General features: G+C 34.7%; 1 protein-coding gene across 1 annotated transcript in view; it reads left to right on the forward strand.

Annotated features, from left to right (window-relative positions):
• The first annotated feature begins 1,968 nt into the window (after window positions 1-1,968).
• Window positions 1,969-19,135, forward strand: part of LOC141332323 (cell migration-inducing and hyaluronan-binding protein-like) — a 32,993-nt gene continuing 15,826 nt past the window's right edge. Inside the window, exons 1-8 of the mRNA XM_073837459.1 lie at window positions 1,969-2,049; window positions 2,310-2,441; window positions 3,801-3,836; window positions 4,137-4,292; window positions 8,801-8,981; window positions 10,918-11,133; window positions 11,428-11,639; window positions 18,481-18,666. Of these exons, the coding sequence (XP_073693560.1) occupies window positions 1,970-2,049; window positions 2,310-2,441; window positions 3,801-3,836; window positions 4,137-4,292; window positions 8,801-8,981; window positions 10,918-11,133; window positions 11,428-11,639; window positions 18,481-18,666 (1,199 nt within the window). The 5' untranslated portion in view covers window position 1,969. The remainder of the gene's footprint in view (window positions 2,050-2,309; window positions 2,442-3,800; window positions 3,837-4,136; window positions 4,293-8,800; window positions 8,982-10,917; window positions 11,134-11,427; window positions 11,640-18,480; window positions 18,667-19,135) is intronic.

The raw sequence follows: 19,135 nt of genomic DNA on the forward strand, positions 1-19,135 counted from the left end.
AGTGCAACTTATCTTTATGACACCAAGCTTTTACAGTGAGGAAAACTGTGGTGTTTTTTTTTTTGTTTGTTTGTTTTTTTTTTTGCATGTTTTATTTAGATAAAAGGATTGTTTCAAAGTTTGGTAAGAGTTTTTAAAGTTTTTTAAATGTTTCAGCAAGTCTGAAAGTTGCTGAAAGTCTAAAGGCTGCATTAATTTGATCAAAAATGCAGTAAAATTGTGAAATATTATTACAATTTCAAACAACTGTTTTCTATGTGAATATATTTTAAAAGATAATTTATAATTTATAGCAAAGCTGAATTTACATCAGTACTACAGTCTTAGGTGTCACATGATCCTTCAGAAATTATTCTAATATGCTGATTTGCTGCTCAAGAAATATTTATTATCAATATTGAAAGTAGTTGCCCTTGTTAATATTTTTTATAATTCTTCGAGGAACAGAAAGTTCAAAAGAACAGCATTTATTTGAACTATAATAATATAATATAATATAATAATAAATATTTATTTTTTACATTATTACATTTTTTTAGTTTTATTTTAAATAGAAAGTGAACAGAATTTTTTAAACTAGAAACTGTCACTTGCAATCGATTTAATGCATCCTTGATAAATAAAAATATATATATATATATTTTTTTTAATTCTTACTGACTCGAGTTTTGTGCAGTTTTTCACCATTTTGCCTTCACTAGTTCAACAGCATTTATTTTTAATATAATAATCTATATTTATTATAATATTATATTTAAATATAACAATGAATATTTATTTTTACATTATAACATTTTTTTAGGATTTGTATTTTTTAATTTTTTTGAAAAATAGAAAGTGAACAGAATTTTTTAATATAGAAACTCTTTGCTGTCACTTTCAGTCGATTTAATGCATCCTTGATGAATAAAAGTATTAATTTTATTTCCTTTTTTTTTATCTTACCGACCCCAGAGTTTTGTGCAGTTTTTCACCATTTTGCCCTCACTAGTTCATTTTAAATGGTTCTACAATTTGATGAACAGTGTTGGGAAAAGTTACTTTTAAAAGTAACGTTACTTGTATGTTACTTTTTAAATCTGGGCAGGGCTGTTTGTTTTTAATTAAAAAAAGGTCTGTTTTTGGCAAATGTAAAAGCACTTTCACACCAAAACCCTTAGGCTGAAGGAAAAGTAAATTCACAATTGACAATGGTACAGTAGAATGCAGAAGAAGAAAGTTCAACACTCTTCAGCAATAAAAAAGAAAAACAAATATGTGACCCTGGACCACAAAACCAGTCTTAAGTCGCTGGGGTATATTTGTAGCAATAGCCAAAAATACATTGTATGGGTCAAAATTATTGATTTTTCTTTTATGCCAAAAATCATTGGGAAATTAAGTAAAGATCATGTTCCATGAAGATATTTTGTAATATTCCTACTGTAAACATATCAAAATGTAATTTTTGATTAGTAATATGCATTGTTAAGAACTTAATTTGGACAACTTTAAAGGTGATTTTCTCAGTATTTAGATTTTTTTGCACCCTCAGATTCCAGATTTTCAAATAGATGTATCTCAGCCAAATATTGCACTATCCTAACAAACCATACATCAATATTATTTATTGAGCTTTCATATGATGTATACATCTCAGTTTTGTAAAATTTAACCTTATGACTGGTTTTGTGGTCCAGGGTCACATATTAGTTTATCTTAAGTAATTTTTACTTATTAGGATGGTTGAATTGGATCATCAAAAGTCAGCAAAATGGGATATTTCTGTATTATTTAACATTTAATTATTGCAGATTTTAATCATATTCTGAGTTGCATTTCTCTGTTTTTTTTTTTTTTTTTGTAAGTGAGATGAATTAATGCATGTTCACATTTAGTCTAGAACTAAAGTAACATCTTACTCCAGATTGACTGATGAACGAGGTCCGGTTTTTCATGTTTTGATATGTATGTGTTATTGTAGGCGGGGATGATGCTCGATCATGGAGTAAAGACGACAGAGGCTAATGCGAAGGACAAAAGACCCTATCTCTCCCTCGTTGGAGCGAGGTTAGCATTTGCATTTTCTCACCCCTGCTCCATAATGACAAAACTATACAAATGCTCTGTATTTTAAGTCTTTTGAAGCCAACATTCTACCACTTTGGCAACTACAAAGAGCATGCTGCTACTTAACCAGCACACCAGCTAAGTTAATAACATGACTGTTCTGACTGGACCAGTGTGCCATTCGGGTCTTTTAAGCAGGGACAATAAATTATACAGTTGATCCAATTAATTTGCAATCATGCTGTGCCCTTCTTTGGCAGATACAGCCCACACCAGGACGCAGACCCCTTCAAACCAAGAGCTCCTGCTCTAGTTCACCATTTTGTGGCCTACAAGAACCAGGACCATGGTGCATGGCTGAGAGGAGGAGATGTTTGGTTGGACGATTGCCAGTAAGCATTATCTAGTATTAGTTTATTTTATTTTTTATTTTTTTATTATTATTTAATCTTAAATTTTCCAATGGCATATATTTTATAATGTCTTGTCTTTTTAATATTTTATTTTATTTTATTATTTTTCATTCAGTTATATAAGGATGAGGCATTTAAATTTAAATTTTCCATTGGCATTTATGTAATTTTGTCAACTTCCTAATATTTAATTTTATTTATTTATTTATTTATTTATTTTTCTGGGACATTTAATCTTAAAATTTCCACTGTTATTTATGTCATTATGTCATCTTAACAGCATATTTAATTTTTTTATTTAGTCATATACAGAAGGGACATTTAATCTTAAATTGTCCAATGGCATTTATGTCATCTTCTTGTTTTATTTTATTATTATTTTTATTTTTTATTTTTATTGTATTTTATTTTTTATTTAGTCATATACAGAATATAATACATACATATATACAGATATTTAATCTTAAATTGTCCACTGGCATTTATGTCAATATGTCATCTTCTTAACATTATTTTATTTTATTTTATTTTTTATTTTATTTTTTTGTTCAGTTATATAAGGATGAGGCATTTAATTGTAAATTTTCCATTGGCTTTTGTCATTTTGTCATCATAATATTTTATTTTATTTTATTTTTAATTTAATTTAATTCAATTTAACTTTCATTATGTCATCTTAACAGCATATTTAATTTTTTTATTTAGTCATATACAGAAGGGACATTTAATCTTAAATTGTCCAATGGCATTTATGCCATTATGTCATCATCTTAACATTTTATTTTATTTATTTGTTGTTTTTAATTAATTTTTTTATTTAATTTTTTAATTTTTTATTTTATTTTATTTTATTTTGATTTTATTCAGTCATATACAGATGGGATATTTAATCTTAAATTTTCACCTAGCATTTATGCCATTATCTCATATCCGCATATTATATTTTATTTTTAATTGAATGTTTACTATCTTGTTTAAAATGAACAGTTGTTTTTGTATGATGAAACAGTATAATCACTAAAGCTCAACATATGAAATATCACTTACAAAATACATCCACTAAAGAGCTTCTTTAAAACTGATCATTTAAATGCATTTTATTTTTAAAATAAAATTTTTTTGCTTGTGAGGGATTAACCATATCCTCACTAAAACATCTACATTTATACAAACAAGTAAATGCTCGTTCTGTTATGCATCTCTGACACAGATTTATGACTTCAATCATGCATGTGAGTCACTTGAGATTGTCTGCGCTCCAGAATCTGTTGAGCGCTATTGTGGTGTGCATGGCACGCGGTCAGCACTGACATATTCCTTCATCTTAATTGCACGCAGGTTCGCTGATAATGGAATCGGCCTGACTCTCGCCAGGTAAACCTACTAATCACCATTTTTCCTTTATTCTATTATTTTCTTTGCACACATTTCAGCAGTCTAAAAATGAAATGTGTTCATATTTGCTGAATTCATTATAGCACAGGGCGTAGTGCCTGTAATTGGAAAATGCCATATATGGGCGTCTTCTTAAGATGCAGAGAAGGACTCAGGGCTTTTGTGGGAATGTGAAAGTAATTTATTGGTGAGAACGCAGCAGAGATCTGGTGTGTTTTCTCAAAAGGTGTGGATTCGCACAGCGTTTTTCTCACTTTGTGCTTCTGTTTTCGTGCTCAGCGGAGGAACCTTTCCGGATGACGACGGCTCCCGTCAGGAGGTGAAGAACTCTTTGTTTGTGGGAGAGAGCGCCAACAGAGGGATGCCCGACCTGAATGATCAATCCTGGGGTCCGGGCGGCCCCGATCATCTCGGCAGGTCTCTGCCCAGAGGAGTGTGAGTGTTGCGAACACCGTTGACCATTTATCTTGTTTTTGCACTTTAAAACATTTAACAGTGCTGTCAATGGTGTGGAAGTGTGCACTAAGGTTTCCAGGGAGACATTTGTTCATTTCGGTGGCCTTGCAAAGAGAAAAATCACTCCGACCTTGGTTTTGACTTTGACCTATTAATGCCCACATTTGCTGTAAGCCATTTTTGTGGAATGGCAGTTTGAAAATGTGCCCGTTATCTGACAGATATCACTGAATTAGCTGTTCTAGAGCTGGTGAACTGAAAGAACTGTTTTTAAAACACTGAAAGAAATAATTACAAATGGCACAAGCGTGATAGAGCCTTAAGCAACTTTTGTTGCCCGTAGGCTTAAGTGGGTTGTCAGTACAAATCTGCATTTGCAACCAGTTTATTTCTGTTAATATATGCGCATATATGGCATTTATATGCAAAAGGTTGGGTAGGGTTTGATTTTGTCCATCAGGAGTTGATTGGATCAAGACATTGTAATGTCAATCGTGTTTTTTCTCTGAAATTAGGAACAGTTCGCCCAGTTATGTAAATGCTGAACATTTCTTCATTGCCAGTCCATCCAAGATGTATATGAGGTTGTTTGTTCATCCGAACAGATTTGGAGAAATGCAGCATTATATCACTTGCTCACCAATGGATCCTCTGCAGTGAATGGGTGCCGTCAGAATGAGAGTCCAAACTGCTTACAAAAACATCACAATAATCCACAATTATTCCACACCACTCCAGTCCATCAGATAACATCTTGTGAAGCGAAAAGCTGTGCTTCTGTTAGCATTAAAATTTGCATTTTGATGGCTAAAATACAAGTCTTCTATCCATAATATTGGTTCTCCAGTGAAAAAGTTGTATTGTATGTCAGAAATGTCAGTGGATTTTGATGTGAGAGGACAACAGAGGATGGACTTGGAGGAAGGATGAAGTTTTATTATGGATTATTATGGACTCATATTTTAGCCGGAAGCAACAGTTTAAAGTTAAAACACATTAATGGTGGATTTGTTTCTTACAAACCTGCAGCTTTTCATTTCACAAGATGGTAATTGATGGACTTGAGTTGTGTGGATTGCTTGTGATATATTTTTTAGCTGTTTGGACTCTCATTCTGATGGCACCCATTCACTGCAGAGGATTCATTGGTGATGTAATGCTAGTTTCTGCAAATCTGTTTCAATGATGAAACTAACTCATCTACATTTTGGATGGCCTGAGGGTGAGTACCTTTTCATTTTTGGGTGAACTATTTCTTTAAAGGAGACGTTCACATCCAGAGCAAAAATAATGTACTCACCCCCTTGTCATCCAAGATGTTCACGTCTTTCTTTCTTCAGTCGTAAAGAAATTGTTTTTTAAGGAAAACATTTCAGGATTTCTCTCCATATAGTGGACTTTTAGCAGTTTAAATGCAGTTTCAAAGGTCTCAAAACAATCCCAGCCAAGGAAGATGGGTCTTATCTAGCAAAAAGATTGGTTATTTAAAAAAAAAATAGACAATTTATATACGTTTTAACCTCAAATGCTCATCTTGTCCAGCTCTGCGTGTATTATGTGTATTCTGGTTCAAGACAGTTAGGGTATGTCGAAAAACTCCTGTCTCATTTTCTACTTTAACTTCAAAATCATCCTACATTGCTGCAGAAGTACCAACACAGTGTTTACAAAGTTAACATGCAAAGATCAAGCACACTTTCAAACAAAAAAAAGGTAAAACAGAGATGTAGAACGATTTTGAAGCTGGAAGTGAAAATGAGATGGGAGTTTTTCGACATACCCTAACTGTCTTGAAGCAGAATGCACAGAGTACACGCAAAGCTAGATAAGACGAGCATTTGAGGTTAAAAAGTATATAAATCGTAATTTTTTTTTTTTTTAAATAGCCAATCATTTTGCTAGATAAGCCTCTTATTCCTCAGTTGGGATCATTTAGAGTCATTTGAAGCTGCATTTAAACTGCATTTTGGAAGTTTAAACTCCACAGAAGTCCACTATATGGAAAGAAATCCTGAAATGTTTTCCTCAAAAAACAATTTCTTTATAACTGAAGAAAAAAAGACATGCACATCTTAGAGTGAGTAAATTATCTGTAAATGTTTGTTCTGAAAGTGAACTTCTCCTTTAAGAACGTAAAAAAAGTCAATGTTGACTGCTGTGAGGACTGAAGATGAAGTGTGTCTGCAACACCTGCAGTAAACTAAATAGCAAAAATAAATATAGCTGCAAGCCACAATTAGTGGAATCTAGCCGGTGGAGGAAACTGCTGTAAAGATGAAATATGCTTAGTGAGTTTTGTGTTTACAATTGAGAAGCAATCAATCCAAAGTTTCAGCTTTTACTTTGTTTTCTCTGACGTCTCAGAGCAATTTATCACTAGACTCCTTTATACCTGACAGGGCTCAAGGATATCATCTGCTTGACTTTCATCTGTAATATTGCAGCTCAGCATCTGTCACTTTATATTCTGTCTTCTGCTCCTATAGAAAATGCCGGATTTGCATGGATGTGTACAGAAAATTGAATGATAAAACACTTTTACCACCATCTTTATTGCACCCATGAGAGTCAAAGTGAAAACAATCTCTCTCTTACTCTGTAAAAGTGTCAGGTGCCTTCTTTAAACTTCAAGCATTATTCTTTTAGATTGTGGAAAAGAACTTTAATTTGACAATTCAACCATCACTGTCATTTGAAATAGTTTTCTTGAAAGAGCAGTTGTTTGTAAAAGGATAAGCCACATTTTAAAGGTGAAGTGGCAGCAAACTTGTGAAACATAAATTTACCGCACTTTACCTTTAACGTTATTGTCATTTGCATTCGCAATCTTGCATTGTAGCGTCTACAAATTGACACCGGCTATCCAAAGATCCCATATAAAAATCTGCGTCTGATAAGCAGCTCATAGGAAAATAAAATATGATAAAATAACTTACTGTACATGGTGAAGGTAATGGGCCCTCATGAGAAGGACCGTGAAATTTTAAGCTCAGGGCAGCGGACGTTTAAAATGTTGAAAATTGAACCGCTAGTTGCTAGGCAACCATACATCCCATCCATCCCAAAATGAAAGAAAATGCAATTAACCCCAGACCCTTCATGCATGCCAAGTTTGGCGAGTTTCCACCACTGGGACAGAAAGTTATAGCTATTCGAAATGAGAAAGAAAACAGAGAAAACGCAGTGTGCTTTATTCCTTATGACTGTTTCCAAACCCACAGAGGTCACACATTAATCTTTTCTGTCTTGTTTAAATAGTAATAATATTTTTTTTTTCTCAAGACAAAGCAAAAATATATTGTATGAATATACAAATCAAAATTTTGTTATTTAATTCAGGGTTATTATTGTTAATTAAAACTATTAACATATTTTATTCATTGAAATAAAGCTGAAATAAAATAACATAAATATTACGAAAAATTTGAAAGTTTGTTTTGGCAACTAAATGAAACAAGTTTAAATTAAATCAGTAAATTTACTAAATGGAAATAAATTGAAAAATGAAAAAAAAATATGACAAAAGCACATAATAAAATTACTAAAAAATGAAACTATCATTAGAACTAATAATATTAAAAATAAAAATAATTCAAAATATTGTTAATAACAACAAAAGTTAGTCTTAGTCACGTTATCTAAAAGTTTTCTTGAGGCAAAGCAAAAAAGATTTTTATGAATGCAATATTTTCATTATCATTAAAGAAAAACTATTAAGCCGTTTTTATTGAGATAAAGCTGAAATAAATCATAAATATTAGATGAAAAACTAAACAAAAATTAGAAAGTTCGCACCGGAAACTAAAACTACTTTCTGGAGATAAAAATAAACTCAAATAACTGAAAAACTCAAATAAAAATGAATTAGAAATGACAAAAATATCTGGAGTTACTAAAACTGAAAGTAAAATTAAAATTAGAAGCTATTATTAATAAACACTAGTAAATAAATCATACTAAAATACCTTTTTTGTTTCCATTTAGTGCATCTCGTTTCTCAAAATATAATTTCTGTTGATTTTGTCAGTGTTTTTCTCAGTTCATATGTGGAACCTGCACTACAAAACAAGTCAAATCTGAATAAAAGCAGAATAAATTAGCTTATTGATGTATGGTTTGTTATGAAATATTTGGCAGAGAATCTGGAATCTGAGGGTGCAAAAAAAATCTAAATATTGAGAAAATCACCTTTAAAGTTGTCCAAATGAAGTTCCTAGCAATGCATATTCCTAATTAAAAATTAACTTTTGATAGATTTACAGTAAGAAATTTACGAAATATCACCATGATATTTACTTAATATCCTAATGATTTTTGGCATAAAAGAAAAATGAATCATTTTGACCCATACATTTTGTGGTCCAGGGTCACATATTTTAAACTATTCATTGTCCGTTGCATTACATGGAACAAATGTCCCATCAATCATAAGTGTTATTTGATGAGTGCAAACCTGTTCATGTGTGTCGTCGCCATTTCTCCTGCAGGGACTTCCCTATTCGTGGAATGCAAATCTACGACGGGCCAATCAACATCCAGAATTGCACTTTCCGCAAATTCATTGCGCTCGACGGGCGACACACCAGCGCTTTTGGCTTCCGCCTGAACAACTCATGGCAGAGCTGCCCGAACAACAACGTCACAGACATCACCTTCGATGACGTGCCGGTAAGCGCCGGCCCCTTGAGCGATGTCCGGTATCATCCAGATCTTTGTGCTCTTTGTGACCCCTTATGTCAGCTCTCTTTGTGCTTCTTAATAGAAGTGGATGGGGTCACTGTCTCTGAGCTATTCCAGGAACTCTGATTGATTTTGTGCAGGATGTCAAAGAGGATTATAACATTTTAGAGTGTCTTCTCGCTGACAGAGGTTGTCCTTCCTCTGGTTATAATCACCTCTCTCCCATCCTCCTGTCACTTTCAATAGTCAGATATGAGGCTTCATTGGCTGCAAAGCCTAAAGCACTGATCTGATTAGGATTGTGTGTTAGTGCATACTGTATGACAGTAGAAATACTGACGCTCATTTATAACGATATAGTATTTGAACAGTAAGCTCATCTTCTGCTCATCAAGCCTGTATATGTTTACTCCAAAGTACAGCAAAAACTAAAAAAAGTAAATATTTTTACTATTTAACACAACTGTTTTCTATTTGAATATATTTTGAAATGTAATTTTTTTTCTGTCATTACTCCAGTCACATGATCCTTCAGAAATCATTCTAATATTCTGATTTGCTGCTCAAAAAAACATTTATTATTATGATTGTTGAAAACAGCTGAGTAGATTTTTTTCAATTTTTTTGATGAATAGAAAGTTCAGAAGAACAGCGTTTATCTGAAATAGAAATCTTTTGTAACATGTTTTATTATCATCTTTGATCAATTTAAAGCATCCTTGCTAAAAAAGTATTAATTTCTATAATTTAATTTTCAAAAATGTATAATGTTGCAAAAGCTTTTTATTTCAGATAAATGCTGATCTTTGGATCTTTCTATTTATCAAACAATCCTGAAAAAAATATTGATAATAATAATAATAATTTCTGAAGGATCATGTGACATTAAAAACTGGAGTAATGATGCTGAAAATTTAGATTTGATCACAGGAATACATTTAATTTTAAAATGTATTCAAGAATAGAAAACAGTTATTTTAAATAGTAAAAATATTTCCGAATTTTACAGTTTTTGCTGTATACTTTGGATCAAATAAATGCAGGCATGGTGAGCAAAAAAACATAAAAGATCTTACTGTTCAAAATCTTTGGCTGGTAGTGCCTAAATATACTTGCTATAAGTAGGCAGAACTGGTTTATGATGTTAAAAGAGTCAGAAATATTAATAGATAATATTATTATAATATTAGTTAAATTTTTTTATGTATTGTAATTGCTTTCTAAAAACCCGAATATCCAAAAATAAGCATTACCAGTTGGCTATTTAATGTAGAGTTAGTTTATTTTATTTTATTATTTATTTCTTTATTTCAGCAAGGATGCATTAAACTGAAAAATATATATTTTGCTAAAAAAATTTTTTGTCAAAAATCTTTCTATCCACAAAAGAATCCTGAATTAGTAATTGTGATTTAATATTTTTGTTTCCATTAAAATATAAAGCAGAACAATGGTTTTGAGCACTGATAATAACAATAATAAATCAGCATATTAGAATGATTTCTGAAGGATCAGGTGAAGACTGCTGTAATGGTGCTGAAAATTCGGTTTTGCAAGACAGGAATAAATTCTATTCTTAAATATATTACAATACAAAAAAGTTATTTTAAATTATAATAACATTTCACAATATTACAGATTTTACTGTATTTTTAATCAAATAAATGCAGCTTTGGTAAGCATTAAAGACTTATTTTAGATATATCCAGTAGACAACATTTGAAGTGAAACAATAAGTTAATCGAAGTTGTCCTAAGTCAAGAACAGGTCTTCTTTTGGGTTTAGGATAACTTTGATGAAAGGTTTTGAACCAAATCAAATGTTGACTACTGTTTATCAGATATAGGTTTTAAAAATTGATTTTTCAAAAGTAGTGAATCGTAAATAGTGTGTTATTTTCTCATGTCTCCGATCACGTCTCTAGATCACCTCGCGTGTGTTTTTTGGTGAACCGGGCCCCTGGTTTAACAAGATGGAGATGGATGGCGACAAGACAACCATTTTCCACGACATCGACGGCTCTGTGAGCGAATACCCAGGCGCTTTCCTAGTCAAAGAGGACAACTGGCTCCTGAGACATCCTGACTGCATTGACATCCCCGACTGGAGAGCTGCCATCTGCAGCGGGCACTACGCCCAGGTGAGTCCGACCCACAGCCACCCTGTTACTCCAGAAACATTCCCATGTTTGGTGTCAGCGGCCTTCATTCAGCCAATCGGTAAACAAGCATCTACACGCAAACAGCAGCACCTTGTTAGGTGCATTCCAAGAACTCCTGTTTACTTTCTCCAACAAAGCCAGACACCTTGTTAGTCTTCTTAGAAATTTGTTTCCCGAGAGAAAGGCAATCAATCTGTCAAAGCTGTCAAACACTTAAAGGTGTTTTCTCGCACACTTAAATACCATGCAAAATATTCTGCCCCCCCCCTCCAGATTTACGTCCAGACCCGAAACCCAGCCAACCTGAACATGAAGATGGTGAAGGATGAGTATCCAGACAAGCCGCTGGAGCTGGTTGGTGCTCTGGGGAAGAGGAACCACTACCAGCAGTTTCAGCCTGTGGTCATGCTGGAAAAAGGATACACCATGCACTGGGACCAAGCGGCTCCTGCCGAGGTCACCATCTGGCTTATTAACTTCAACAGGTCAGTGAGCGATCGACTCCATTGACTCTGTGCTGCAGTGATGATGGATTTTTGTAGGCCAGCTGAGAAGCTCTTATGTGACCCTGGACCACAAAACCAGTTATAAGTTGCACAGGAATATTTGTAGCAATAGCCAAAATACATGGTATGTTACTTTTATGCTAAAAATCATTAGGATATTAAGGCAAGATCATGTTCCTTGAAGATATTTACTACATTTTTTATTAGTAATATGTACTGCCAAGAACTTAATTTGGACAAATTTAAAGGCGATTTTCTCAGTATTTTGAATTTTTTGCACCCTCAAATTTTCAAATAGTTCTATCTCAGTCAAATATTGTCCTATTCTAACAAACTATACTTCAATGGAAAGCTGTATTCAGCTCTCAGATGACGTTTAAATCTCAATTTTAAAAAATGTACCTTTATGACCCTTTTGTGGTTCAGGGTCACATATTACTCTGGTTCCCAATAGGATTTTTCCATTAGCTTTTGGATTATTGTAGAAAATAAGCTCTGTGAGCAAAAAAGTTGTAAAACTTCCTGCCTAAATACAATCACCACAAGTTAAAAGCTAAATGTAGGCTACAAACAAACTACACCATGGTCACATGACTTCACCATCACTACACTTCTGACAAAAAAAAAACTTTTTCTGAAAGTTTAAGTTAGAATAGTTCTTACATATCCTGAGCTTGTGTTTACCACTTTTATTTCAGGCGTTTAACCAAAAAACCTTCAAAAAACAAATTGACTTCAGGGCGATGGAACCAGAAGTGAAAAAATGAATGTCCTTTCCAGGTTTTGGCCTACAAAAATATATCATTAAAGTTTTTATTTCACTCAGTTTCAAGCTTTTTTTGTTGACAAAGTTCAAAGTAAATTTGATATTTTTAATAATTAATATCTTTTGTCAACTTACTGAGGTGTTTTGCCAAAATATAAAAGCTCTATAATTTAAAGTTTTAAAGCAAAGAAATTAAGACCATTATAAATTATTACTGTTATTAATTATAGTTATTATCATTTCAGTACTATTGCAATAGTAGTATATTTCTTTATTGCTTAATTTGTATAATTTAAATAATAAAATGATTATTTGGAATAATAATAAGTATTATTTTTGTCATTATTTCCTTCATTTCAATTATTTTATTATATAAAAAAATCATTTATTTTATGATAGTATTGTATTATAGTAGACTCAGTGTTGGTGCATGTGTACAAATGCTACAGTAGTTTACTAAATACAATACAAATGATTTAAATTAGTGTACCAATAATAAAATAATCAATCTAATTATCCACTTTTTTAATTCCTAGGGGCTCCCAGCTTGTATTAATATATTAATATCATGCATAGTCATGTATCATTATTATCATGTATTAATATAAATAATAAAGCATTGAATTAATGTTGTAATGGTTTTTTTTATATATAATTGCAATTTATGTTCATATTTATCTAAAAATACAGCTTACACAATAAAACACAAAAACATAACATAATAAAAGATTTGTGAGCATTTAAAAAAAGTAGAGTTATCGTTTTTTCAAATAAACTCTTATATAATTATAAAATTAAACTCTTATATATATAATTAAAATTAAATAAAGGCAAAGCTGAATATTCAGCAGCCATTACCTTTGAAAAAAACGTAAAATAATAAATGTCTTTACTGTAATTTTTGATCAACTTAACATGTCCTTGCTGAATAAAAAAGACACACTTCTTCTTCTTCAAAAAAAAGATTTAATTGAAAGTTTGAATCACAGTTTCCACAAAAAATGTTTGCAATCCCAGGAATAAATGAGTTTTTTGCCTTAATGAATCCTCTTGAAAAAAATATCTCTTGCCAAACAAAAAACTGAAATGAAATCTGCAATCAGTCAATTACAAAAACAACTTTTCCCCACACTTTATGGACATAATATTACATTTACATTTCTGTGTTTTGACAAGATGCTTTTATCACTTTGAATGTTTCACTCATGAGTGATATTTTGCTTGTTAAACTGGTGATAATTATTTTTAAGCATAAAAAGTGTGCAAATGATTTTACTGTTGCCAAAAGTCCCATCTGGCTTTATTTTTTTTAAATTAATGACCCATTAAGAAGTCATTCTCCATCTTTTACTGATAAATGTGTGCATGTGTGATAACTAATTAAAACAAACAAAAAAGAAAAGCACTTAGAATATTATATATCGAGCTTGTGTTCACTACAAGTTTATTTAAGACATTTAACCAAAATTGACAGGGCAAAGAAACCGGAAGTGATACAATGAATGTCGTTTCTGGGTTTTTGCCTACAAAAATATGTAATTCCTGCCGCCTTCTATAGTCTTGCTAGTTTTCCCTTCAATCAGGTTCAAGCGTTTTTTGTTGACAAAATGCAAAGTGAATTTTTAATCCTTAATAATTAATATCTGTTGTCAACTAGAGAGAAGCTTTAGGGTCTTTCTGATGTTTTCCATTAAAATAATAAATCTGTATAATTTTAAGTTTAAAAGCTAAGAGATAACGACTATTATAAATGATTACTATTATTAACAATAATAATAATTTCTGTACTATTGCAATAGTAGTATATTTCTTTATTATATTATTATTATTATATTTATTTTTGTTTAATTAGTATAATTAAAAAAATATTTGGAATAATAATGAATGTTATTTTTATAATTATTTCTTCTTTTAATTATTTTATCATATAATAAAAATATGTTTTATTTTTTCATTTATTTTATGATACTATAGTATTATAGTAGACTCAGTGTTGGTGCATGTGTACAAATGCTACAGTAGTTTACTAAATACAATAATAATTATTTAAATCAGTATACAAATAATTAAATAATGAATCTAATTAAACAGTTTTAGCTATGGGCCAAGCTTGTATTAATTAAAAATATTATTAATGTATAATCATGTATCATTAATATAGTGTTTTAATATAAACAATAAAGCATTAGATTAATAAATAATAAATATTTTAATGCAGTTTATATTAATATTAATCTAAATGTTTATTTTTAATTTGACTATCTCTCTCTCTCTCTCTCTCTCTCTCTCTCTCTCTCTATATATATATATATATATATATATATAGCCATTACCTTTAAAATTAAAATGTAAAATAATAAAATACTTTACTATCAGTTTTTATCGATTCAACATGTCAAAAGACAATTCTTCAAAAAAAAATAATAATAATAATAATAAACGGGTGAATGTGTGATAAAATAAATACTTTTCCTGAAAGTCTGAGTTACAATAGTCCTTATATATCTTGAGATTGTGTTCACTGCAAACTTATTTCAGACATTTAACATAAAAACAATAGTATGTAGTGTGTTTTATTTATTTATAATAATAACAATTAATTAATACAATAAAAAATATTTTGCAATAATAATTAGTAATAATAAATCAATGCAGTCTAGGTAATTTTTCATTCATTTTCATTCATTTTACTATAGTATTGTTGCAATAGTAATATATATTTCTTTATTGATTTGTTTAAATTGCATATTTTAATGTTGCTTAAAATGTTGAATGCATAATTTAATTTAAATAATAAATGTAAAATATTTGTAATAAAAATAATTTGTTGCATAGTCATGTACATATATGTAGATATATATAGTCATTCTATAGCAGACGCATACGTCTATGCATAGACATAGGGATTTGAGGGCAGGGCATTCTGTTTGTCCAACCAATGACAGATTAGAGGAGTGCTTAGAACACTAGCTAATATTTGTGTCATCTCAATATGTATGTTAGGCTTTTGAGTATAAATACAGCCTAATAGGCCTCTCGCTATGTCATTAATTATAATCAAACCACAATATTAACAGCACATCATGAAAATTACTCACTGCTCTTGGCTGGATAACTTAAGTAGCTGTAATGAGCTCACTAGGATCAAATGTGAACACAGAAAAAAAAAACAGTACAGCTGAATTTAATTAAAAATCTGCTACTCAGTACAACTCCAACATAATCCCAATAATGTATCATATTATGACAGTTAATAATGTATATCATTGTGAATTTGATTGCTTCATTATGAGTCTTTTCTTAAATATTTTAAGCACTGTTTAGTGTTTACTTCATCTGTTTGTTTGTGTCTGACTTGCTTGTAGTTTGTTTCTTTGTTCTCGGTTTAATTACTCACTGTTTGTTTATTTGTCTTGAATAATTACTTGTAAAAACATAAAGCAATTTTTACTTCATTAAGAGACAGTTAAGAGCGTCATTGTCACGCGGGTGTGCAGGACGAGACGAGACGATAGACGAGATTAACAATCAACAGTAAATTTAATAGAATTCTCCAAGATGAACAAGGCAGGAACAGGCAGGAACACAGAGGGCTTTCACACACATCCAGATAACGTTAAAGACCGACAAAAGACTAAACTCAAAGACAGACTTATAAAGGCAAACTAATCAAGAAAACACAGGTGATACAGATGACACTAACGAAGACTAATCATAGGGCTAAACCAAATCACAACAGAATGGCAGGGGAAGACAATGGGTGAAACCAATGACAGACAGGGTTGTGACATCACGCCCCCCTCCGGAAAGGCGCGTCCTCGCGCCGTGGAAGAAATGAGAGGGGCGGAAAAACAGAGTACATAAGGGAGGAGGCTTGGGCGGAGGACGGTACCCCTGGAGGGGGACAACAAACAAAGTCATTAGAGTCCAGGGGGGCGACGAAGGTGGGAGGAGCCAGGGAGGAAACAGGAGGGACCTGAAGCAGGAGGAACTGACCCAGACCACAGCCATGATGATGGCCCACGGTGGAGCCGACGGAGGGAGGAGCCATGGTGGAGGAAGGCGTGCCGACTCCATGGGGCCGACCGACAGAGGCGGAGCAGATGGCGGAGGAGCCCGAGGCGGAGACGGAGAGCCGATGATCCGGGGTGACGCCGAGGATCCGGAGGGCCAAGGTGGAGCAGGCTCTGGCGCCCGAGGCGGAGGCGGAGTCCCGGAGATCCGCGGCGGAGCCGGAGCGACAGAGGATGGAGGCTGTGCCCGCAGGAAGGAGGAGTCCCAAGGAGCCGGTGGGACGGCGCGACGAGGCACAGCCGGAGGAGCAGAGTCCTGAGGAGCCGATGGGGTGACGACTGACCAGGGCGGAGCCGGAAAGACGATGGAGCCCGGTGGAGCTGGTGGATCGACGGGCGACGGTGGAGAGGAGGGCGTCGAGAGCCGTGGTGGAACCGCGGGGTCGAAGGGCCGAGGCGGAGTCCAGGACTCGGAGGCTGGAGGCGGAGCTGAGGAATCCTCCAGCCGAGACGCCGATGGAAGCTGGCAGTCCCGCGGCGAGCCCACTGCACAGGTGGATGACTGAGGGTGAGCAGGGGGACTGACAGGTGATAGCGGAGATTCAGGACGGCTGGACGGGACCAGCGGAGATTCAGGATGGCTGGACGGGACCAGCGGAGACTCAGGATGGCTGGACGGGACCAGCGGAGATTCAGGATGGCTGGACGGGACCAGCGGAGACTCAGGATGGCTGGACGGGACCAGCGGAGACTCAGGCATAGGCAGAAGAGGGCGGGTGGGTGGGAAGTTCAGGCAGGCCAGTGGTTCTGTGGAAAAGTCTATTAAGTCCCCAGAGTGTTGCTCATTCTCACCCCCAGTGGTGGTGCAGTGGGCAGGGCTCTCTGTAGCCCTCTCTTGCTCCACGTCACACTCCACCGTCGCGGATGTAGCAGTCGGCTCTCGCACCTGGTCCGATGGGTCCGGCTCTGGCTCTGTCGCTCTCGGCTCGGGCTCTCCATCGTCGGTGGGCTCGGGCTGCAACTCCGCTTGTCGGGGTGATGTTGGGCTGGGTTCTGGGTCTGGAGTGGGGCTGGTGTCATCCTTCGCGGTCAACGAAGCTCTGCTGGACACCAGCACCCACTCGATGTAGTCGGCGAGGCTCTCTCGAGGACCCTCCCCGGACAGCTGCCTCTGGATGTTATCATTAAGTCCCACGCGGTAGAACGTGCATAGGCAACTGTCCGGGTAGTGCGTAAACGGGGCGAGGAATATAAAGTCTCTGGTGTGGTCCTCGAGAGAGCGGTTCCCCTGCTTCAGGAGGAGGATGAGGACGGCGGGATCATTCATGACGGGGGAAAAAAAAATAAACTAAACACTGATACAAAAAAAAACGGAAAATAAACGCAGGGGAAGACGCCGTGAATTTTTTTTGGGTCGGTCTTTCTGTCACGCGGGTGTGCAGGACGAGACGAGACGATAGACGAGATTAACAATCAACAGTAAATTTAATAGAATTCTCCAAGATGAACAAGGCAGGAACAGGCAGGAACACAGAGGGCTTTCACACACATCCAGATAACGTTAAAGACCGACAAAAGACTAAACTCAAAGACAGACTTATAAAGGCAAACTAATCAAGAAAACACAGGTGATACAGATGACACTAACGAAGACTAATCATAGGGCTAAACCAAATCACAACAGAATGGCAGGGGAAGACAATGGGTGAAACCAATGACAGACAGGGTTGTGACAGTCATGCTGTTGCTTTTGATTTTCCTTTGTTGGTATTTATATTAATATTTTACTTGTTAGATAAAAGATAATCCAATACTTCACAAACAGGTGCCAGAATAAAGCATAGCACATAAAAGATGTGCACACTTTCATGTCACTCCCAGATTAAAATAGCAACGCTGGTAACAATGATCGTCAATTATATTTAATAAAATACCCAGATTTTCTGAACCAGAACTGTTGCGCCCCCTAGTGATTGATGCAGGTACTAGTCTGTCAGTCTCCAGTTACTCATGACAGCCGTGTTTGTTGCTTCTTTTACAGAAATGACTGGATGAATGTGGGCATCTGCTACCCAAAGGGCACAGAGTTCACCATTATCTCTGACATCCACAACCGCCTCACCAAAGAGACCAGGAAGACTGGGGTGTTCATGAGGACCTCTCAGAGAGAAAAGATGGGCCACTCTCACCAGACGAGAGGATATTACTACTGGGAGGAGGACACTGGGTAAGAGCAGATGCGTCTCCGTGTGGACAGATAACAGCTGGCTTCATATAGTCCCTATGCGACACTATCTGCACTCCTGCTTGCAGCTGCAGCTGTTGTGCTAGTAAATGTGGAAAGAGATGCCATGCCAAATAGAAATGGCCTGTTTTTATTGAGAAGGAAATGATGCAGAGACGTTTGGGAACAGGATCAGGAAAAGACGACCCAGACTTAGTGTTGATGCTCTAATAGTTGACCAAATGCATTACTGATTATTTAAATCAGCATGCAAATAATTTAATTAATTAGTTTTAAACTCCCAGTGGCTCCCAGCTTGTATTAATATGTTAAAGGCTGTATCAGTGATTTCAAGCCTGAAACATTAAGTGTCACATTCAGCTTACCTTTCTTCACGATCCGCTCGCTGCCTGCCCCATAAATTGGCTGTAAAAAAAATGCATCTCTGTGGTCAGCCTAGGGTCCGAGATAT

This window comes from Garra rufa, chromosome 3 (genome assembly GCF_049309525.1).
Source record: "Garra rufa chromosome 3, GarRuf1.0, whole genome shotgun sequence".
NCBI lineage: Eukaryota > Metazoa > Chordata > Actinopteri > Cypriniformes > Cyprinidae > Garra > Garra rufa.